The 23,502-nt window shown below is 45.3% G+C and overlaps 1 protein-coding gene and 1 long non-coding RNA gene across 4 annotated transcripts in view; both read right to left on the bottom strand.

The window, feature by feature from the left end:
• The window catches only part of LOC135914222 (uncharacterized), a 176,890-nt gene extending 175,304 nt beyond the window's left edge, over positions 1-1,586 (bottom strand). The window contains exon 1 of the long non-coding RNA XR_011515035.1: positions 810-1,586. This is a non-coding gene — a long non-coding RNA (uncharacterized lncRNA). The remainder of the gene's footprint in view (positions 1-809) is intronic.
• A 9,094-nt stretch (positions 1,587-10,680) lies between these two features.
• The window catches only part of LOC135914255 (trissin receptor-like), a 144,020-nt gene continuing 131,198 nt past the window's right edge, over positions 10,681-23,502 (bottom strand). For all 3 annotated transcript variants that reach the window (XM_065447034.2, XM_065447033.2, XM_065447035.2), the window contains 3 exons: positions 18,973-19,197; positions 15,363-15,643; positions 10,681-14,682 (listed from right to left, as the gene is read on the bottom strand). In XM_065447034.2, coding sequence (XP_065303106.2) covers positions 13,612-14,682; positions 15,363-15,643; positions 18,973-19,186 — 1,566 coding nt within the window. In that variant the 5' untranslated portion in view covers positions 19,187-19,197 and the 3' untranslated portion in view covers positions 10,681-13,611. The remainder of the gene's footprint in view (positions 14,683-15,362; positions 15,644-18,972; positions 19,198-23,502) is intronic.

Genomic DNA, 23,502 nt, shown 5'->3' with positions numbered 1-23,502 from the left:
TACGCCAAATAAAGTGCCACCTTGCACGAAATCCTGTCATGCAGTGAAGAAAAATTATCACTGCGGGAGACGTGCCTCTGCAGCGGATTATTTACCCTTGAAGAGTCATAGTAGCAAAATACATGCGCGGGTTTCTTTGTGACCCTGGTTTCTAGACTCGGCCTTCTATGATACCTTCTAGGAAGTTGTAGAGGCTATAGATATACGACCCGCTGCGTTCAATCAGTAACTGGCGTTTTGCTATCGCGCACAATGTTGCACGTTTGTTACAAAGCTTTGGTAAACAAGGAAAAAAAAAGTAGAACACGTAAGACACGTAAGACACGTAAGACACTCCAACGACGAAAGGAAGGTCCGCTCAGTAAAGTCGCTTAATAAAGCAGCTCGATAGGTCACGCCTGCAGATCAATAAAGCGCGTGACCTTGCACGACACGAGCGTGCTACAACGCACGAAATCCATTTATTCCTGGTAAAAGCAAGCCTCTCAAATGGGCACTGCTGTGTAATAAACGTTCGCGGATCGATAATACAGCTCTATGCTGCAACGGCGCACGCCAAAGCATTTGTGACATGAACGAAACAAGCTATTAAAATGCACGGGAAAACCCTCTCGAACACTATTCGGACTGGGGAACCACCGTGCCCCCATTTCCACCTAACTGTTCACGGCGGCAAAGATAACGAAAGCAAGAGTATGCCGGTAAAGCACCCTTAATCAATGACTAAACACTCACCGCAGGTATCGAACAATTGGCAAGCTACAGTTGACCGCACTTCGGAAGTTGCTCTCAGCCACCGACCCACTCACCGCATTGATGAGGTCAGCACAAGGCGTTCTCCCACTGGAACTGCATCGATATTCCGGATTTGGTTGGTTGCTCGAGCGGAGACGTCTCAGTGCGTCGATTGGCGTCGGTCTCGTGTCCTGGGGAGCAGTATACGCACCCATGCTATGGCATACTGGTCGCCTCCATCCTCCGAATCAGAGTCGGGCAAATCCGGCGTTCCTCGAACGCGAAGGCAAGGCATAGGGCAAAGGACAAACGCGCAAGCCAAATGTGTTACTCGCTCTTGGAGAAGGAAAGGGCAGAGGCGCAACCACGTGACTAAAGCAAACGACGAATTTCGCTTGACCGAAGCTCGAGGCGCTGCCGGCAAGAACTGAGGACGCGCCGATGGGAAGAGTGCTCGTTGAGAAGCCAGCATGCGGTGACATGCGGTGAACCATCTATGGGTGAATGGTGAACGATCGCAAACAGCGGCAACGCTGTGTGGTGGTGACGGGTCGGGAAACGCTCTCAATCACGACGACTGCTCCGATAACAGGGCTCAGAGCGCCTGAAGTGCTAGACGCGGGAGTATAGCCAGACGAACGCACGAAGCGCGCTCTTTTTCGACCAGACGAAGACAACGTTGCTCGCGTGAGCGATCTAGAGCCGAGTGAAACGATCAGTTCAACACTAATCTCATTATTACGTTGGAATGTTACGTGCCCAGAAGCATCATTACACCACGACATTCGAGCGGCACCTTGGCAAAGGTGCTCGCGGTGCCACGCTTCTGTTATCGTAATCAGCCAGCCGCCGACTCATCGGCGCAATGATGAACCTCTGTGACAAATGCGGGCCACAAGGGAGCCTCGCAAAGGCCAATAGTTGATGAGAATGACAACAGCACTCAAGAAGACATGGAAACTTATATGTTATCGCCTAGTTCCATGATCAAGTTGGAACCGGCAGCTCATGACGTTGCGTGCGTAGTACACAGTAAGCACTGTTTCTGGCGTCCACCTGAAACGCAAGAAGTGCATCTTCTCTTCACGTGTTCTTACAGCGGATCTGTGCATGTCTAACCGCTGTTGCGATTTCGGGGTGGAGGATGAGAGACGGACTCTTGGAGCAGACGAAGAAGGAACGAAAAGCTTTGTAGAATATGTACAGATATATCATAAAATAGCGTGCATGCAGCGGTAAGAGCACATCAGACAGACGGGGCGGCTGGTGGCGACTCTCTTTCTCTCTAAACAATCGGCCGGTTCCGCCTTAAATCCACTGGCGACCCATTGTCGGCAGGAAAGAGGCGGGGTGGGTGTTGACGTCTTCGCCCCTCTCTCCACGGAGGGCGGGGGGAGGGGGCCGTTGCTCCGATGATAGGCACGCAGTGTGGCACAACACCTACCATAGATTTTTCAATGTCCGTGCCTCAAAACTGCCGCCCTCTCGATGCGGAGGCAAAGCAAACCAGTAAGGCATGTGCTGACATCTGGCGTAGCAAGATGAAAGCTAAGAAGCCACCCAATACCATAGGGTGTCATACAATTATCAGAGGGAACTCTGGCGCTAGTGTCTACGGGAGCTGCAATCGAAGTGGTTCAGCCAGCATGGGAATTACACGAAGCTTTTTTGCAATAAATTTTAGCTTTACGTTTATAGTTCAGGCGATCAGACGATTTCAAAGCTTCGAATAATTTTCGGCTAAACTACGTCAGCCGGGCTAGCATTCCCCATTTAATTTGTGGCTTCTGGGTTTTCCAGTTTTCTGAGAAAAAAATTCAGTTAACAATTTTGCCGGTTCTTGCCGGTGCCAAAGGCCCCAAAGTATTCAAATATTTGAAATATTGCTCATTTTGGCAGTCACATCACTTCATTTTTTTTTCTTTTAAGCACCATTTGAACGGCTGGATCATACAATGTGCATTTTACAAAAATGTTGATTGATGCCTCCTGGCTCAGCTGGGCAAGCAATAAATTTTCGTCATAATGTTAGAAAATTTTGGGGAGGGAAAATAAACGGGGAGAATGAGTTTCAAATTTCCACAAACACGTAAGAATTTTTTTTACTATATTTGTGACGGTTGAAAAAACCCCGGTTGATCTGGCGTGTAATGACCCACTACAGACAGATTTAGTAGCCTAGAATTGCTAATACGAACTGGAGTGTAATATTATGCGCAATGCTATGACGCATATGTTTTGCTTTTTGATTAAATTACGTGAACAATGTTTGTAGACAAGGCACACGCTGAGAAACACGTTTACCTCTGCCAAGCATAGAGTTTCGTACAATAACTACTAGATTGACCTCTGGCCCTGCAATCGTTCAGCCACCATGGGAATGATGAGTAGTGCATGGATTCGTCGGATATTCGTGTTGTGGGCTCAGACGTCCTAGTGGTTTCGCTCATTAAGCTTTATCTCGGCCTAGATTGGACTAAATTTCAAAGCAATTTATACGTTATTTTTAATTCAGAAGGCAATAGGACTCTGCAAGCGCGCATACTCGCTGCTAATTGCATTGGTTGCGCTTTTCCATACGTCCTTAGCGTAGTGGTTCAATATCGGGCCTCTGTGCTAGAGGTCCTCTGTTCGAATCCTTCTTTCGGACAATTTTAGCAATGTTGATAAAAATTCATAAAACCGCACGTTCTTTGAAATTACCACTTTGCAAAGTCGTCAAACCAGTTAAAGCTAGAGTGACGAATTTTAGGCAAGTCCATGTACTAGCCATCATTGTCACGCTGGTTCAACTGCCCTGCTTGCAGCTCCCATGCACACCAGCGGTGCAGTACCTTCGGGTAATTGTACGAAACTCAACTGGCTCCCACTGGCTATATTGGAATGTGCGGCACCCGACACCACTTTGTCCGTCAGCAAGACACACGAAATTGACGTGCAAACAACTCAGTACGTCTAAAGCAAAGCCTCACTTAAAGAAAAAGACATCCGCTGAGTTGGAATGAAATACTTTGCCGGCGCGCTCAAACGTGTGTGTGTGACAACTTTAATGAATATCCTGCAAATTGATGGCTTGGGCCTATGCCATGCTGGGGGCAGCCGAGAGACCCTGTGTCTCGGTAGCCTCGCGGGCTTGCTGGATGGCCGAAAGTTAGTCCTGGAGATCTCAGCTAGTCAGTGCGGCTCTCCAATTTCATCCTGGGCGACTGCGATTCTCCTCTGAACCATCTCGCAATCCCAGAGTATATGCTCTAGGGTGCCTTTTATATTATCATATAATTTACATTTGGCATCAGGCTACAATTCCGGAAACATTTGGTTAAGATGTAGCGGGTTCGTTTAGGTTCTGGTTTGAAGGCGCCTCCAGTCAACAAACCTGAGACCTGTCCAGTTTTGGGCTCGGAGGGGGATATCTACCTCTCGAACTTGTATAGATATGGATTGTTTCACTGAATAAGAAAAGTATATCCCTATCCTTCCTTTCCATCTCCTACTCGGCCAGAGCCTCCCCCCCCCTCTCCTAATCGGGCGCGGCTAATGAGTTCTCACGCAACGCAATGGGCAGACTCGTTAATGTTGGGGCTGGCGGTAGATTCGCACTCTGTATGGCCTGGGAATCAGATTATTACCTTGTCGTGAAATTCCTCATATGATATGAGTTTGGCCTTATTGTTTAGAATTCTTGCAGCTTCAACCAGTATCTGTCCTCTAGCGTAATTTCGTATAGCCGCTTGAGAATCGCTAATAATGCATCTATACTTGGGAGAAGTGATAGAGCGACGGCAACCTACTCCGCAACCTCAGATACCCTGGTTTTTATTGAGCACGTTTGTAAGCTTTCTTACTTTGCGATAATATCTACTGCTACAAACACTTCGTGATTTGAATATTCCATTGCGTCCACGAATAGCACCTCCTCGTCATTGCCATAGTGTTTGAGTAGAGCTTTAGCTCTGCTCTGCTGTTTGAATTCCAGGTGCATATTTTCGGCTAAATTTGTCACTTCAATCCTGCTCCTGATCTCTCTGGCCAACGCAACTTTAAGTCTTTGCTGGTTATGGTAATTTATTCGTAATTTAACGAGTATACGTCTGCCAGTCCAGATGCCGGCTAGTCCTTCCAACTGAGCTATTTGCTGAGCTTTAATCAATTCTTCTAAAGTGTTATGCATAACCAGCTGCATTAATCCCTCAGTACTGGTGCTTTCGGGGAAGCCTATCGCCTGCTTAAAAGCTTTCGTTATGAACGTATCGGTTTTGTCCTTTTCAACCTTGTACCAGTTAAGGTACGCTGCTAAGTAAATGAAGTGGCTTATAGCAAAAGAGAGAATGAGCCTATCAATGCTAGTCTCCCTCATTCCCTGATACTCGTTCGTGATTCTCGTGACCACTAATTGCGGTAGGGACCTTGGTTACGAACTTTTTCTTAGAGTTTCGCCGTCACGTTCCTTCGACTGAATGTTGAGTCCAAGGACCCTAATATGTTTAACGATGGGAATGGCCCCGCCATTCTTCGTACGAATCTGTGTCGCCACGTACTGTCTTCCCTTGATGTATCCCTTGGGTGGCCTGCCCTTGAGGGTGGGTCTGTAAAGAAGCTCGGATCTCTCTTGGGAGCATTCAAGCCCCGTGCCTGTAAGGTACTCCTCCACTTCATCCACCACTTCCCGTTATTTCTGTCCTATCTCTCCATCACTGCCTATCGAGATCCATATGGTAATATTGTCCGCGTATAACAAATGATTGATTCCTTCGATGTCCTCGAGCTTTTCAGATAGTCCTATCATAATGAGTTTAAAGCGCATGGGCGATATCATGGAGCCCTGAGGTGTAACCGAACTGTCCATGTCCTTTACCTCAGACTCGAGTTCCCACATGGTGAGGGTAGCCTTCCTATTCCTTAGGAAGTCTCGTATGTAATTGTACGCACTTTCCCCTAGGTTTAAGGTGCTGACCCGACTAAGTATTGCCGAATGTGCTGCTTTCTCAAACGCTTTGTTGTAATCCGACCCTAATACAGTAAAAGCTCGTTAATTCGAACCGCAAGGGGAAGCCGCTTCAGTTCGAATTAACGAAAGTTCGAACTAACGAAAGTGAAGGAGAGCAACAGTACACTGCGATTTGGAAGCAGTAGGGCATGTCAGAAATTTGGCGTGTCAGAAAGTGATGGCGTGTGCCGCGGGCACACGCCATCTTCAAGTCGAAGCTCTGGGTCCGACTGTGCCACACCACCGATGTCCATCGAAACGAACGTTAGCCGAGGCTTAACACCATCACAATGAATCGCGACGGCCGATACCTCCTAAGCTGAAAACAGAGGTGCACTACCGATGAAGACTGCCGAGACAAAGACGCTGAACATGTGAAGGTGGCGAAGGCCCTGATTCGTTGGTTCTTGATTGCAAGCGCAGCTGCGACGCACTTGAATCGCTGTGTTTTGGTGCTTGCCGTGCCATCTCCGCACAACATTAGCAGCTGTACAAGATTTGCAAAGCCTCTTAGATTCGCAACGGGCAAGAAGTCTCGGAGGTTACGGAGAACGGAGAGGCGGCAGCCGCCGCTGCCTTCTGGCTGACCCGGCGTCGGTTAGATTTTTTTCCGATTTTGCCTTCTCTCGCCGTTCTCTCCGTTTTGGAGGCAATACAGCCTTGTGTGTAGGCAGTAGGCGCGTTTCTCTGGCCGTGTGCGAGGCAAGCGAAAGTTCGAATTATCCGTGAGGGAACCTTCTCGCGTTCGAATTAACGGACTTTTTTATACATTGACTTCTGTGGAGCTTGGCCGGACCAAATCGTACAGTTCGAATTATCCATAAATTCGAATTATTGAAGTTCGAATTAACGAGCTTTCACTGTATAGCTCTGGTGGACCTCGCTTTGCTTTCTGGTACTTGCTGCTTGATTTGCAGTCTAATCTCCAGATTAGAGAATCCAGCCCGAAAGCCCAACTTAGTATTTGGATATATTTCATTTTCTTTCAGGTAATCATTTATTCTGATAAGGAATGCATGCTCCATAAGCTTTCCTGCGCAAGAGATGAGCGATATGGGCCTATATTTGATATAATAATTTCTTTGCCACGTTTGGGGATAAGTATAACCCGGGCGTCCTTCCACTGTTGAGGTATAGAGCGCTTGGCCCAGCATTCTTTTATGTAGTTCATGATATTCTCTATTATCTGATCATGCAGGTTTCTTAGCATCTTGTTATTATTCCCGTCTGGCCCCGGGGCAGATTTCGTGTTGAGTTTTTGCAGTACTCGTCTAATCTCTTGTGTAGAAAAGTCCTCATCGTTCGTCAGGCTCATTAGGCTTTCCCTCAGAACGCCCATGCTCGACGATAGGGTTGGGGGAAGGTATGTAACGCGTGCCTCAGCGATGAGTTCAGCTTCGTTCCCTTTGTGTTCGTGCACAAGCTTTATCAAATTATGTTTTTGAGCTATCCTGTGGCTGTGTGGATCTAGCAGGTATTTGAGTATACGACAGATCTGTGCAGCATAAGTTGTCCATCCATAGCACTGCAGAACTCATCCCATTTTCCTTGCATAACTGCTTGCTATGCTCTTCAATCATTTTGTTTAATTCAGCTATTCGCTTACGTAGATTCCTATTGCACTTTTACTGACACAATTTATGTTGTAACAATTCTTTCGCCTCCCACATACGTACGACACGACTATCAATCTTCTCTAGTAGTTGGTCCGGCGTGATAGTGTGAGTGGCTACGTTTACGTCATTGGTGACGTCCCTAGCCCATTGTTCTATATTTTTGATCAACTGTTGCTTATCATAGTCTCTTATTTTGCAAAATTTGTCCCAATCGATCCATTTAACAGATTTGTTATTTTCAGCATCTGCGGTTTCTTCTATCTTGGTTTCTATAATTTTATGATCGCCGCCAAGTTCTTCGAAGGTGTTTCTCCATTTGACCTTTGAGATCTTGTTTACGATTGTTAGATCCCGTGTGGTACCTCGGTTGAGCACGGTCCCTACCTGTAAGGGAGTCGAGCCCATTTACGAGTGTTAACTCTGTATCTTAAATGTCTGGCCATAGCATTCTTCCCTTCACTCTCGAATAAGGATACCTCAAGGCACCGTGCAGGGCACTTAAGTCTCCCCTATGATTAGAGCACCAGTACCTGCCATCCCCACAGCTTTTCTAAAGAGAGTTATGAAGCGCTGCCTTTTGAGGGTTGGATTACTACATAAGTTTAGAATAAATATACTTGAGCATTTGCTCCATTTTCAGAGGAGCTCTATAAGCACGTGTTCAATACCCGAGATTAGGGCGTCGTGACGAATCACCACTAGCCCTTTCCTGACTAGGCTAGTTAATGTTCGATTATTCCCGTTCGGGGGCCCGATAGCTTGACTTCCCGACTGTTTTAAAGCAATAGCCTTAAGGACCTCGTATCGCATAAAATGTGGTGTCGGCTTCGGACGTCGTTTCGGCGAAAATATCTTCGAGCCGCCGGTACCCAGGCCCTCCACGTGACGCAAACAATTTACTGAACTAATTGAATTTCTTAAGTGAAAATACGAAGGAAAATCGTAAGCTATGACTCACACACAACCTACAGACATGATAGCTATCGCAGTGTAGTTTGACTATACGAGAAAACATAATTTTGTTACGCGAAAACAAAAAGAAACCCCTTTTCCAGCGTTTCTACCATTCACAAACCAGCCGCGGCATCCGTCATTTGCGCACGCCGACGCGAGGTTCTCGGGGGCCGCAGAGCGGCACGCCCGGTTCTCTGCAATACCTCCAGCTGGCGCTCGCCTCCACTGTATAGCGGCCCACGCAAGGGGCCGCCTCGCTACCAGAAAGCCCGGCTTCGTACATAACGTTAGCGGCCAGCGTTTGCTGGTGAAGATTACGGTTACATAAGCTCCATTTAACGGGAAGTGTGAGAAGCAGTAAGTGATCTTTGAATGCTATCGCGTTGCTTAAGCGTTCTCCAAATTCTTGCTAGTCCATGTGCCTCCTGAAGAATCATAACATCCGGTCTTGTCTTGTTTCTAATCTATTGTTGCGGGACCGCCTTTTTGGTTTCGTGGCTCCTGCAATTCTACTACCATATGATAAGGTCGCTTTCCTCACGCTTTCCCATCTTACGGAGTGGTTACCGTGGAAGGTGCCGGAAGGAAGGAGGACGCTCTTAAAACAGTGTTCGAAGGCCTGGAATTCCCAGCTTCTTGTAAATTTTGTAGATTTCCTGCTGAACTGATCAAAGGAGTGTTGTTGATTGGAGGCGACGGGGTTCTTCTCGGGTTGAGTTCTGCTATGCTACTATTATTTTCGGCCATATTGGCCTCCATTTTGTCTATCCTGGTCACGATCATCGAGACTGCCAGCGAAAGATGGCGTAGCCTGTTCCTTAGCCGCCTTCAGCAGGTCGTAAATTGTCTTGTTTAAGTCCAGATTTCGATCCGTAGCTCAAACGGGTCCCTAATATTTCGCCCTATTGCGCAGATATCCAGCCATAATTTGTAATTCGGGATGGCGGCCTCTTCTGAACATCGCGTAGCCTCAAAAGCGCTGCATATTTCCCTTCACCGGACCTGAGCTCGTCTGTCCTTGGTGTCATGCGTGTGGTGACAAATTGTTTTCGTTCACTTGGTCCTTCCGGAAAAACCACATGGAAGCCGGTGATAAGGACTCCACGGGCTAGCGGCTCAGCGACGGACTTATTGCCTGTGTACGCACGGCGGTGAATACAAAGTGCGCGTTGTTTTGGGCACATGCCTTCGACACTACGAGAAGCCAAGAGCAGAATGTTTGTGCTTCCACTTAATGCTTCCCCTAGAACGATCGCTTGGTAGGAGAGAGAGCTTGCAGAGGCAAAAACAATAATTTTAGGTGAGGGCATGACAACATTGTTTTGAGAGCTCCCTACAACGCAATGTACGCTTATATATTTTTGGGAGCAAAGCCTTTTTCTAGAAACGCATCTCTTTTAGCGATTTATTCAGCACACCTATGAGCGATGATCACTTAAGTTTCGCTTGCCGAAATGAGATCCTATAAGGCCATGCATAAAAGAGGACTCCAGAACAATTTTAACAACTGGTGTCTTTGCGTGCATCCAAAGTTCCGGACAGGAGCGCTTTCTTATCCCGTGCCCCAACAACATGAGGCCGCCATGGCCAGACCGAACCTGCGATCGTGTGCAGCATCAGAGAAACGTGGCCATTGAGGTATCATGGTTGGTATGGATATACTGGAAGTGCGCTTCGTCATCTGCGACATGCGTCATTCCCGAACTCCAACGTGATCGCCCTTCCGTTTGTTAATATCGTACAGTTACCTAGTGCTAGTCTACACTGGCTTGTATTCCTGGCAGATAAGCCAACATATTTAACTGTCACTGACTTTAAGAGTATTGTGAACGTGGGGGTGACCGTGCCGAACCCTCCGAAACACACATTCGCCTATAGAGCTGCTGAAGCCGCAAAGTGCATGGATATAGTTCAAAATGTGCGTAGAAGAATTTCACAAAACGCGCGTCCTCAGCAGTTACTATAAGAGCTGTCCTGATCTTTGCGCCCTGCTCTTTACACATTCAAGCATGAACTAACTATAAGAGCTTCCCTGCTTTGGAGAAAAATTCTCAATATATATTTCGTAGTTCCAAAGCTATGCAATCAGTAGTAAAAAAAATATTTATCAGGACTTTTGTCTTCACTTCCTAGCTGAGGCACACAAAAGGCATTGTTCAACGCAATTCTTCAAGCAGCGTGGTTTCTTGGTACCATAGTTGCAACTAAACCTATGTGACATGAAGGCCACCTTTCCAGTTCACTGAGGTACCTTCATTTACAGATTTTAGGAATCCGACATTTGGCCCCAAAAACCGGACACTATAGAGAGTTTCAACCTGCAGCTTGACCTATCAAAGGCCAGAACACCCATAGTAATAGACATAAAATGAAAACAGTACACTAGGGTACCACGTTATGTGAAGACAGGTAGGTCATCGTTTAATAACCTCGCAGAGATCCACCATCATGCACAGCACGACACACGCGGACAAACTGTGAAACCCTTGAAGAGGCTATGTTGCTATTAGCCATTGCCAAGCAGCAAATACCACGGTACATCAATAAAAAACACATATTTCTGTAGATAGTGATATAGCGCACTCTTTGCGCTACATGTATCGACCAGTGTGAGCACTGGGGGCCTTGAAGAGACACTGCAGAATCCGGACTACTGAATGTCAGAGTGAAACACGAATCTCTTATCTGACCGCCTTCGCAGTAGCACGCTGCGTTATCATGCGGAAACAGGAACTGTTGTTGTCGCTATTTGTGACAATTTTTTAACACTTTGAAAGCGTTGCACGTTTACATGGTTCGAAAATTGATCTGCAAGTGGCACCGTATACACACATATCATTAGTCGCTTGCTATGAAGATAATCTTACCATCAGAAAAAAAGGCGTCATAAACCAACACCGCTGAAATGTGCGCAAAAATCACTACGCTATATTCGCTTATATATATGTCACCGCTTTGAAAGCGCAGAGCGAACACTGCGCGCAATTAATGTGAAACTTGCGAGTGATGTACGCTAATGACTGCATAAGCCAATTAGAAAAGCAGTATGGCACTTACAAAGTTGTGCGATTGGAATAATCAATGCAGCGATAACACTGATGCAGAGTAAATAGATTGGGTAGGAAGGCGCCACCTACAGTTCTCATTTACTTAGGCAAGCTACAGAAGTTGTGTGTATTCTGGCACCGCTTCGCTATCAAAATTTTTAGACATAAGGCCACAATCGATGAACAAGTCAATTCGATGATCGTTACTTCGGATCATTCAAAACTTGCAAGCAACATTGCCACTATACGAGGGATGTCGGAAATGTGAAGTGGCTGGAGCAAGATGAGACAGTGATGCCAATTGCTAATGCGGTGGCAAGCGTTGACCAGGCCGCCATTCCGCAACCTGGCCATGTATATGCAGTAGGAGCGTTTCGAAATTTGCGTGTCAGTGAAGAGCAGATTCGAGCACTTCAATACATTTACATAATACTTTCTTTATATGTGTAATCATTCACTGAAAAATCAGCACAGACCGCTGAAAGCAATGGCAGGCTGCACATCACGAGCACCTAGCCTTCAATACAATGAGTTAGCAACGTTCGGTAGCAACGGACAACGCACAGTAGTATTCATATTCAATTAAACTTCACTGTCCGCGTATATAAGTTCCGGTGCCATTTCCAGGACAGAGCGGCCAATGAGAATCTCCAGCAGGAGTTCTTTTTATTTTATTATTTGAAATATTGGTACACATTCTCAAGATGTGAAAAAATCCCTGAGAAGTGTCCATATTCTACAAAAAAAAAATTGTAGCAACACGAGTCAGAGAAAGCTTTTTCAAAGCTGTGCACCCACATCAAAGTAGGAATTGGACGTTTCTTGCTTCTTAAGAACATTTATGGCGACACAGCTGAGTGACCACAGAACTCGGTAACACTGAACGATCGCACGCGAGAAAGACGTGGCCAGCGGCGTCTCACCATTATAATCGAAGAAGACGACATATTACTCCCCTGAGACGTCTGCACCTCACTGAGAGGCACTCGCCACTACTCTGTTTTACGCAAAATTTCAACTAGGTCCACAAGGTCATTCAAAAGGCGCAGAGCGACTGGGATGGAGACAAAGAAGCACAAACCACGACACAAGCGCTGACTTAGAACTGGTTTTATTTGCACCGAAACCGACCTGTCTATGCGCAAAAAAGCTTACCGTGTAGCATCGCAATTGGAACAGATATGGTCACACATGATCAAACAAAAACAAGATACCGCAAACGTTTACCAACAGGTTACTAAGTTTATAAAAACAGTAAGAACAACATATGGTCATCGAACACAGTCTACTATTGCCACGTATCGCAATGTTTCGGCCTAAGGCGAAGTCACTATGCATAACAAGGTTTTGTTTGAAGGATTTGTTTAGGTCTAAAAAGTTTCACCCCCTTTGAAATGTTTTTTTTTCGTTACAAAAGCCTGCTCAAACCAAGTGCGTGGATACCTTGTTCTGTGCACATGCTCCTTGTTTACATTATCATATTTTCTTATGCATAGTGACTTCGCCTTAGGACGAAGAATAGAGATACGTGGTGATAGCAGAATATGTTCGATTACCATATCTTGTTCTTACTGTGTCTATGAATTTAGTAAAGTGTTTTTAAACGTTTGCGGAATCTTGTTTTCGGTTTATCATGTGTGACCATATCTGTGCTAATTGCGATGCTACACGGTAAGCCTTTTTGCGCATAAATATACCGGTTTCGATGCAAATAAAATCAGTTATTAGTCAACGCTTGTGTTGTCGTTTGTGTTTCTTTGCCTCCGTTCCAATCTCGCTGCACCTTTTGAATAGCCATAAGCCAACTCGTTAAAACCGATGTTTTACTGCCACAATGTCAGTTTGCCTGTCAATAAATGGCCCACAATGATATAGGCAGAAAAACGCCTGCTTTCTCCGATGTTTCTTTACATTACTGAACCACTGCTGAAAAACATCAAGGCTTAGGACCTACATTTTAGTACAATGTGATGCCGAATTTGCAGCCTCGTGAAAAGCACAGAATCAACGTGATTTCTGCGTTCAGTGCATACCCTGTAGTGACCTACTCGGCATTCACGATCACGGCACAAAAAGGTAATATTTCAAAAGCGATTCGTGCGGCGATTTATTTCTTCGTTTGCAAGGCCGCCAAAGTGCGAACTGTTTGGCGACCTTTCAAAAGACTAAGTAAATCGCCGCACGGTTAGCCAGTTTCATACAGCGCATTGAACAATATTTATAGTGAGAAAATAATATTCGCAACATTGACATGAGGAGGTTGTTGCGGCAGTCACAGGTGTTGCTGCTCCATTTCTTTGCGATGCGCACGAACCAGGCGAGCAGTCTGAGGCGTTCCAAGGCTCACATTCGAGTTGAGAGACTTGGACATGGCTTGGAACGAGGATCGGTTCTTCGACCGGAACCTTTGGTTCCGGCAGAATAACACGTCGGCCATGCACTGCCGGAAGTTCTTAGAAAACAAAGCGTAGAGAAATGGGTTGAGTCCCGAGTTCATATATAACACAAGGTTCGTCACCACGGTCAAGATGGCGGCTCCTGGACTGGATCCGTTGTATTCAGGGGACCAATGTTGCCAGAGTTTGCGTGCGTGAAAAGGCAAGTTGCACAAGGCGAAGCTGAAGACAACGGCCACCAGAAGGCGGACTACTTTGCGCCGCGGCCTCAGCGCCGACGCTGCGGCGCTGTTGGCGTAATAAAACGTCTTGACGGGAGCCTTCGGCGTCGTTGGAGCTTCCATGTTTCCGCAGCGGCTGCAGCCAGATGTCACTCTGTTCAGCTGTTGGCCACCGGCGATCCTCTGTGTGGGATTTGAATAGGGCATGGTCAACGCAATTGTCGTCGTTGAACAAGGCTCATTGGTATTGCTGGAGGCCGTTACAAAAGTTTGAGCGTACTCTAGTTTCGAGTCAACCGGAGGTGGTGACTCGGAATCTTCCTCCGAGCAAGACCGCCGACGTGTTGGCGGTGTTCCCACTATCCGTTGCTGTGGGTGTGACTTTTGATGACTCAGTGTGGAGTTTAGTACAACCTGGTGGTTCATCTGGGCGGCGATGTGGTTTTGTGGTTGCGACACGATGGCTTGACTGTGCCATAGCTGGTAGCAAATGATGGCGTACAGGACGCTAATGATTATCAAAGGCACGAGGAAGCAGACGACGAAATTTGCCAGGTCGTACGTCTTCGAGTCGTACAGCGCCCTCTGGAGCACACAGAGGGCTTCTCGCTTGTCGTCCACTACTGCTTCCACGGTGCCGTACATCACGATTCGAGGGCTGCAGTAAGCAGCACTCACGAACCAGACCGTGACAATGGTCACGCGAAGCCGCGTCATCGTCACCACCTGCGGTCGAGTAAAACAAGCAAGCTGTTGTTTTAAAGCATATAAGCCATTAGAGAAAAAGAGATATGTGACTAGATCTCTTTGTGCACTGGAAAATAACTTTTATTTAATATCGAACATAACGCTGTCATTACAAATGCACTCCTTTTCCACAAAAATTATACAGAAAGCTTTAAATATGACCACAATGCACTCGCTGCCCCCAACCCTGATTTTCTTATTGCAAGTCCAGAAAACCAAGGCGTGCTCTGAATAGACTTCGCTCGGCTAGTCAAAATTATGCGTTCCGAGAATTGTCCGTAAGACTCGCACGCCATTCTGTTCATCTCTCACATAGCTTTTGTAATGTCACCAATCGCAAGCGTAGTCCAGGTTTCAATCACCTCTGCTACAGTTACCTTTAGATATGGACAGGAACAAAATTTACAGGGAAATAGGAGGTAGCTAATACAGTTGATGGCGCGGTAGCTGGATACGTTGAACTGGGGTTCAAAAGCAAACAAATTGAAAGATAACGGAATAACAAGAGAAAGATAACAGAAACATGTAAATATTGTCATATACCCGTCTGCTATAATGCAGCTCTGATACAACATGAAGTTTTCCTTTCTTGGGAGCAAGCCGAGCTTTGCAACTGCGAATTGTGAACCCGGGATCATAAAAATAGGTATCGCACTTACCTGCTTGTTCAACATTGGATGCACAATGGCCAGGTACCTCTCCGCGCAGATTACGGTGAGTATAAGAATCGATGCCGTGTAGCTGAGCCCATGCACAAAGAAGTACATGCGGCACAGGAAGTCTCCAAATACCCACTGTGGGGTCAGGTAGAAGAACAGGTTCTGGTACACGCAGAACATGGCCACGCACAGGTCGGCCACCGCCAGATTGGTCAGAAAGAAGTTGGTGGTTGTCCGCATACGCCGGTTCATGATCACGACTCCGATGACCAGCAGGTTGCCTGCAAAAAGAACACGCAAGACAAACAGATTTTGTTTTAAAGGAAGCCGGAAACATTCGCCTGGCTAAATACTTCACATGTGGCGCCTTCAGTTTTGGGTGAAAGGCCAAAGTACACACGAGCACGCGCAACATCAGCAGACACCTGGTTTGAACTCGAAATTTCTATCAAGAAGAAACCTAGCCCTGTTTCAAATTGGTATTGTTCAGTGAAGACACATTTCTAGGTGCGAAGTGAAATTATTTCAAGTACCATGGTAAACCTGCTTACGCAAGTTTTCGTAATGCCCTTGTTTCGTTCATATTCGCTCTTCTCACACGACACGCTGGCTCATTTGAGCGAACACTAACGCCCTTCGTACGAGTGTAGAAATATGCTGCGGACAACTGTCACCGTTATGTTAACCTCCACATTCACAAAGGATCCCCTTAAACCACTGATGTCAATGATGATGATGACAAAGATGATGATTATAATAATTCTGATTTCTTCGCATCCCCTTTGGAGCGGGGCGGTGACAAATATTATCCTAGCCTACTTGAGCTAATCAGGTAATCTCCACATGCCTGTTAGTTTAGCGTTTCACCTACATCTCCTTATTATTTTCTCTCTTCCTTAAAGCTTCTATATTTACCTTGTACATTTACCTACGCCTGTAACCGATCTGGTGCTATCAATCTATTTTCTGCTTGTTTTCGACCAATATTCTAAACGCTTCTTGTTTATCTCGCCTGCTGACAGGTTAACGCTACCATATGGTATGAATGCCAGCGCTCCTAGAAGGTGGACGTTCCTACTGCTCTCGCTGAGTGAATACCTCCGCATTCCATTAGGATGTGCTCAGTCGTCTCCGAATTTTCGCTGCAGCAGACACACGCTTGATCCTGTTGCAAATATTTCCCCCGGTATGTCTTTCTCCTTAGGCAACCAGCCCGAACATCGATTAGCAACGCACTGCCCTTTGTGTTATCGTACACACTTTCCCTTCTAATTTCTTACTTTCCATTCCTGTAAATGTTCATGCTCTTCTTCGCTTTCATTCTTTGTGTCCAATTCGCTTAGTCTGTTTCTCTCACTTTCCTATTGATGACTCCTGGTTGCCTATTTGCACTTTCATTTATTCTGTACTTGGTTTTAAATATTCCTGCCTTCTTCCTCCATTCCCTCTCCACGCTTTTCAGATACAGATATTTGTGCAGTTTTAGCCTCCCTCTTTTTTTCATCCATGTTCCCAAATTTTCCTTCAAAATTAATTTCTCTCCGCGCTTCTCGGACATTAAAAGAAACCCAGCCCATGTCGCCATTCCAAGCCTATTTTGTAGTTTTACTGTGGGCCCGCAATACCAGTCGGCCCACCGACCTTTGTTTAACCTACAACTCAGACAAGACGTCTTATCTTAAGCAGAGAATAGCATACGCGAGCGTTACCACTGACAACATTTCTCCATTCGAAATTCCTCGCACCACTTCACATTTATTCTAGCCCCAATGTGCTCTGCTTTACTATTGCTGCATTGTGCTTCCCCTTGATTTTTAGATTACCTTAGTGGATGCTTGAGTAGGTCTTGCTTCGTTTATGTATACATTCAGGTATTTATCGCATGATCATGGGTATTACTTGCAGTTGAATTGATACAACATTATTACTGGTCTCCTTATTAATGACCCAAATTCCCCGGTAGGGTACAGCAGCACCGCCCAGCGAAGAAGATATTGCGGCTTCAGGAAAAACTTCTCGGTGTTCTCCTCTACGGGGAGTAACTTGAGAAACCCGCCCTCTTTACAATGCATTCGAGTATACACGTAGTGCATGCAGAAAAATTTTGCTCAGGAATCGTCACGGAGTGTGACGTGGCAGTGTAGTAAACGCTTTAGTCGAAAAATAGCGCTCTCATCGGATGTCCTGGAGACGACTCGCCCCATTATAGTGAAATTCCGATATATTCACCCAGCAAAACATCAGGGAGCGCCTCCCTTCATGAAGCACAGCGGTACAAAGCTGATTGGAGCCTTTCTTTCCCAGAGGTTGAGATGCATAAGGGATGTTTCGAGTATTTGGCAAACAAGCGGGCAAGATCCGGAGAATGGATCATTAAACGAACATGTAACTTTAAAGTACAGAGATGGAAGTTTTAAGAAGGAGAAAAAATATAAATTTGGCACTAAGAAATGCTAGATTGCAAGGCCTATGCAGCTGAAGCAAGCCAGGTGACTATTTGTGGCCACCTCGCTTTCAAAGGGAGGCAATTTGAAATCATCACATGAGTCAAAGTGCACAGGAGAGTAGACGGACGCTACAGAATATTGGGAAGCTTGTTTCTTCGTTAGTCTTGAGCTAAATTTTTGGTAATCGCAGCCAGTAACATGAAAAATAGGGCGGGACCCCACTGCAGCACTAGCTGTACCCGTGAACATTGGCCTGTCACGAGTAGGTGCACTGCAATTTTTGTGTGTTTCTTTTTTTTGTTTTTTGTTTCAGACATTTATGAGGCACATGGCTGGTGACATAAGCAAAATTCCACTAATATGTGAACTAGCAGTGCTCCCTTCTTGCAAACTACATCCAACAGTGACGACTTGCATAGTAATAATCACACACAAAATTTACAGTGCATATTTTTATATTGAGTCTGTGAACGTCCTTTTGGCATTGAAAATGCAAAGTAGCGATTGTTAGTTTTTGTCATTTTTGGCACTACACATTTGGTCCTTGCCTAACAGAGAAAAAGAGGAACCACAAATATCACACCATACCACTGTACTATTGGTGAGAGTCAAGGCACTCTTGTTGCAATTATTTTACTAATTGTAAACATCGCCTTAACATAGAATGCAGTTGAAAAGCACCAAACTATAAAATTCAGTCCCCTCACTGAATTCTTGCCATTTCAGGCAAACTTTGAGATTATTGAATGGCATTCGTTTTTTATCATTGTTTCTAACACTATTTCAGCATGGTGTTAGTTCGGCTGGATTAGTCGTTTTGGAACAGCTTTAGCATCAAGAGGCAAAGACGCAAGAACTAAAGATAGGCGTGTGCTGAGCCTTTATATATTTTGTATTATCTGTTAGAATCAATAACATTCCAACTGAGAGTAGCACTGCAGTCCGCCAAATTATTAACACGTGGTGATACCAATTTCGTTTTGCCAGCCCTTTAACCAGCATCCAAAAATTGTATATCCTGCTAGATTTCCTGGCAAAATAACCCCTGTAGCACGATAACCACCACTGCTGTCAAAATTGTCAGCAAACCAATCAAACAGCCTTTGTCACAAAACATGGGGAACGTCTTCGAGGTGACGAAGTTCAACAAGGTAGCCGCTCACCGAAGAAGCAGCAACAGAAGACCGTACTGTAAGCGATGACAAGGATGACCTTGACATCGAGGCGATCGAATATCCAGCCATCCCCTGATTCCTCCGCTGCTAAAAGACAGCAGCTGTCGTTGAGAAGCCCGGGTGAACCGGTGCAATTTCCAAGCAAGTCGCTTGGAGACAGCGTTGAATCTAGCCCTGCCAGCTGCTCCCGACAAGTGTCCATTGATGAAGGTTCTGCAGAGAAGAAACAGATGAGGTTCAATAGGTAAACATCGCACTCGCTAGACATCATTTAAATTGGGGGCACTTTTAATGGGGAGCATTCTTTGGCTCTTCCTAGTCACTTTCCTGAATGTAGATGAGCAAAACGAGAACATGGTAAAAGCGGGAACCAACGTTTCGACAAGTGCACTTGCCGAAATGTTCGCTGCCCCCTTTTTTTTTTCCTGTTCGTAGGTAAGTTCCCGTCTCGCCTCGTTTCATAAAAAGAAAATTCAAGACTTTGATTGTTGGATTGAACCTTCGATGCCGAACACAGTCGCCTGATGCCCTAACCGTAAGACATCACCACACGCGTCTTTCTCTCATGCCAACGCGAACTAGTACCATTGCGATGTACAAAACATGTATGAAACATGCCATCTTCCAGTGAGCGTCAATATATTCAAGCCTAAGCGCACAATGCCGCATCAAAATAAGCATATGTTATTACATTGACAGCCATCCTGCCAGCAAAGACCGGCTGTTCAACAAGGTATGCTGAATAAAACATTGTACAGCCAATATACCGAGACGCCAGTCATAAGTCACCAATCAAATACAGCTGCCTACCATGTGCAACATCACTCAACTCCGCCTTTCAACAGATCCGTGCGAGACGAGCTACGCAGTACCTAGGCTACCGGAAACATTTATTCCCACGGTTAAATCTAATTATGGGCGCTCAGATGAACTAAGACTAGCCACACCAGATGCATTGCATGTACATTAGGTGACTGTTAAGGCAACGCACACTTTATCAAGGGTAGCATAATGTATCCAACTGCAGCCGTTCGCAATCGGGTCTCCTCGCAGGGAATACTGTGTGACCTACTTGAACGCAGCAGTTTGCCACGGTAATGCATGGCTCTACCTCGCACCGCAATGAGCAGCCGTTGAACATTACGGAAGAAAGGTGCGCACACAGGCGCATGCATAAGTTTCGTTGCCAGATCTTTCATCCACCAGGGGCTCCTAACAAAGCTGTATCACGAACTGAATATGGAAACGCCACACCAAGCCACCAAGCGAGGAGGTTCTCGCGAGTGGCCTCTTTCTTTTTTGGACGGAATGGAAATAACACTGTTCGAGATCGGTACATGAATAATGCACCTTTGACAAGGCCTATGCTATGGCAGGTAAGGACTGGCCTTTCACGTCGAGTCTGTGATATGGCTGTGATAGCTTCAAAGGTGAGATGTAAATGCTCAGTGCAAGCAGGTAACATTGGCTAAGTATATTATTAATGAGGAAAAAGTAACTGTGATATCGGCTTCTCACCAAAACCAAGTAAATGGAAGCATTTTGCTAAGTATGGACAGCTGGACTAGTTGGTTATGATTAGCATTGTGAAACATAGTTCCAGCGCACAATTGAACAACGACGAGGAGAGAAAGACAACACGAACGCCGGCGTTTGTGTTGTCTTTTTCTCCTCGTCCTTGTTCAATTGTGCGCTGGAACTATGTTTCACAATGGAAACATTTTGGTTGGTTAGGAGGAAGGTACGATAGCGATAATCGCGAAGACCTTTTCCCGTACTTTATTCTAAATTTGCGTTCAGTTTGACTTGCATACCTTTCATTGGAAATTAACAAAAGTGTGCGTAAATGAGAATTCACTACGAAACAAATTAACCTTATCAACACCTTCTGACGAAAAGGAAAGCAATTTTTAATGTATCCTCAACAGTAACGCTGCGATGTGAACATGTAGCAGAGATGGTTCCACCAGTTAAATTTGCATCCTTCCCGAGGAACGTGAACAAAATCCAATGCAGGCAAGTTTTTTTTCGGAAACTGCACGGCACACGAATTTTTGTTGTAGGTCACCAAACCAGAAGGATGGAGCACGAAATCAAGACGAACACTTTGGCATGCTGTGGCAAGGACGAAGATTTTTGGACGGCTTTATAGCAAAGAAAGGGAGAAATTGTCCTCCACACTACTGTAGCACGAAGCTAAAAAGGAAACCCATACTGTTTTTCAGAAAGAAGGTTCGCCATCGAAGAAAAATTCGTCCTGGTCGCGGGAATCAAACCCGGTGCCAATTCCTTTCTTTCTGAGAAATCCGCATGGGTTTCCATTCTAGCTTCATGTTATATGCGGTCGGGTGAATGGAAATTGTTCCCTTTCATGAAATGGCATCCACCTTGCGCGATTCCGCTGAACTGATTTGCCCTACAGGGTCACAACAATGAGCTCGAGTGATGTAACACTCGTAAACATAGTGTGCTTCAGTAGCCCGTCTTTAATTCAGAAAAAAAACGATATTTTCATTACAGTGCATCCATTATGGAAAATTCGATAGCAGAAGTTCCGAAGTGGAAGTTGCTGGGCCTTACATGAAAGGCATCAAAGTGATAGTAGTTACGTGATGTACATGGTAAAGTCACATATGATCCCAAGGAGCTTTCAAAGCGATAACTTTTGTTCGGTCTTCTCTTCCCTTCACAGTTCGTAATTTTCTTGCCGTTTCTGGCAAGCTTGGGGCACTATATATCTATAGCTGTCACCAGAAAGAAAATTTAATAAATAAAAATGTCCGATGGTCGATTTTTCATCTGCGAGTACTCTTTCAGAATGAGCCCTTACTACTGCACCTTATACTCGGCGGCATTCATGATTTCGAGTTTTAGTCTTCATGTCTTTTATAACATCAACATACATGCCAGGTTATCAGTATCCGCTAAAAGGCGTTCCCCGACTAACTTCTCTAAACTATGCTCCTTAGTGAGTTCCTAGATTCAGATTACTTCAGCTCCTTTTCATAACACGCACCTTAAAAACAAGTTTAAACGATTCTTAATAGAATTTTCCGGCATGTGTTTACTCGTTCTAGTGCTAAGTCAATGGGATCCCCTTTCGACGCTGCTGACAAACTCACCTTCACTTAATAGTTTCACATTAAACTTTCGCACATCTCATCTAAGTATACGTTTATGTATTTCCCTTCTGCCTGAGGTAAACATAACAAGTGAGTTATCACTGAATGAGACTTTTTCGACACCATAATCGTCACACATAGTTGAAAACTGTAGGGCTACATGAGCTCTGTCTAGTCTTCCGTGATTTTAACCTTGAAAATGAGTGCAATGGCGACAGATTGCTCTCTGGACAAAAAAGAAACGATGTCATGACGCGATTTTTTTCAATACTTTCATTTAATTATTGCGCACGTTCATGCTGCGAATTTATTTAACGGTATCGATCAGATGCACGTAAAACAGTTGAAATCGCCCCGGACAACGAGATGCCTACCGCTCTCAAAATAAATAGACTACTCCAGCAAAAACGATAAGTGCTCATAAGGATTCGTCCGCGCGGACACGAAAATTGCTCTGAATTTTTCCTCACCATATGAAACATTGCGTAAGACAACCCTCCCGCGCATACAGCTTACTGTTTCCTCAACAATGCCCATACATGTGTCTGTTGCGTTAGCGTTAGGAGAGTCAAAGAGTAGAAAAAAGTGTGTGTGTGAAGTGCCGAAAGTCAGTCCTGACCAACACTTTGCAATTGCAAAGTGTTTGTCAGGAGAGCACTCGACATATGTCTCTCCTCGTTCATTCAGGAGCGAAGGCAACTGACCGTGGGCCGGAGCTGACCACCGTTAGTTGCACTATATATATATATATATATATATATATATATATATATATATATATATATATATATATATATATATATATATGAGACATATGTCGAGTGCTCTCCTGACCAACACTTTGCAATGTGGTGAACGCGGAATAATTCGTGGATCCTGGAGCTCAAAGGGGCACGATATCATGCTCACGTCTTCCCTCTCGCATTTACCACCTAATGTCCACTGTTTTTTTTTTTATAAGTAACACACCGACGGCAGAGTTACCCCCAGCGTGGCAAATGCATGCGTTACTGACCGCAAGATCGAGCAGTGTTGCCGCCTGGCGGACACTGCCTCAACTACGATAATGTGGATGGCGCGTCACGTCGTCCGCTAGCCACTACGTGTTTTCATGAGCTCGTACGGCGTACAGATCCTTTAAACTCTGCTTGCTCGGCAGTATTAGCGCAGTCGTAAATGGTAATGCGCATGTTTTTGACGACTCGATTGGCAGTGGGCTGTAGTCATTGCGCTGCAATAAAATCAGTGGCTGCACGTGTCGAACACGTGACGTGCGATCGTCGCGCCCTCCGTTTGACACATTCATTAAAAATTTCAATGCTAATGCTGCCATTGTGACTCAGAAACTTCACAAAAAAAAGACACTTGGCGTCGTTTTAGATAAATGAAGTGGTCG

Source organism: Dermacentor albipictus, chromosome 6, assembly GCF_038994185.2.
Source record: "Dermacentor albipictus isolate Rhodes 1998 colony chromosome 6, USDA_Dalb.pri_finalv2, whole genome shotgun sequence".
NCBI classification, from domain to species: domain Eukaryota; kingdom Metazoa; phylum Arthropoda; class Arachnida; order Ixodida; family Ixodidae; genus Dermacentor; species Dermacentor albipictus.
This window is presented reverse-complemented; position numbering and strand designations above follow the sequence as displayed.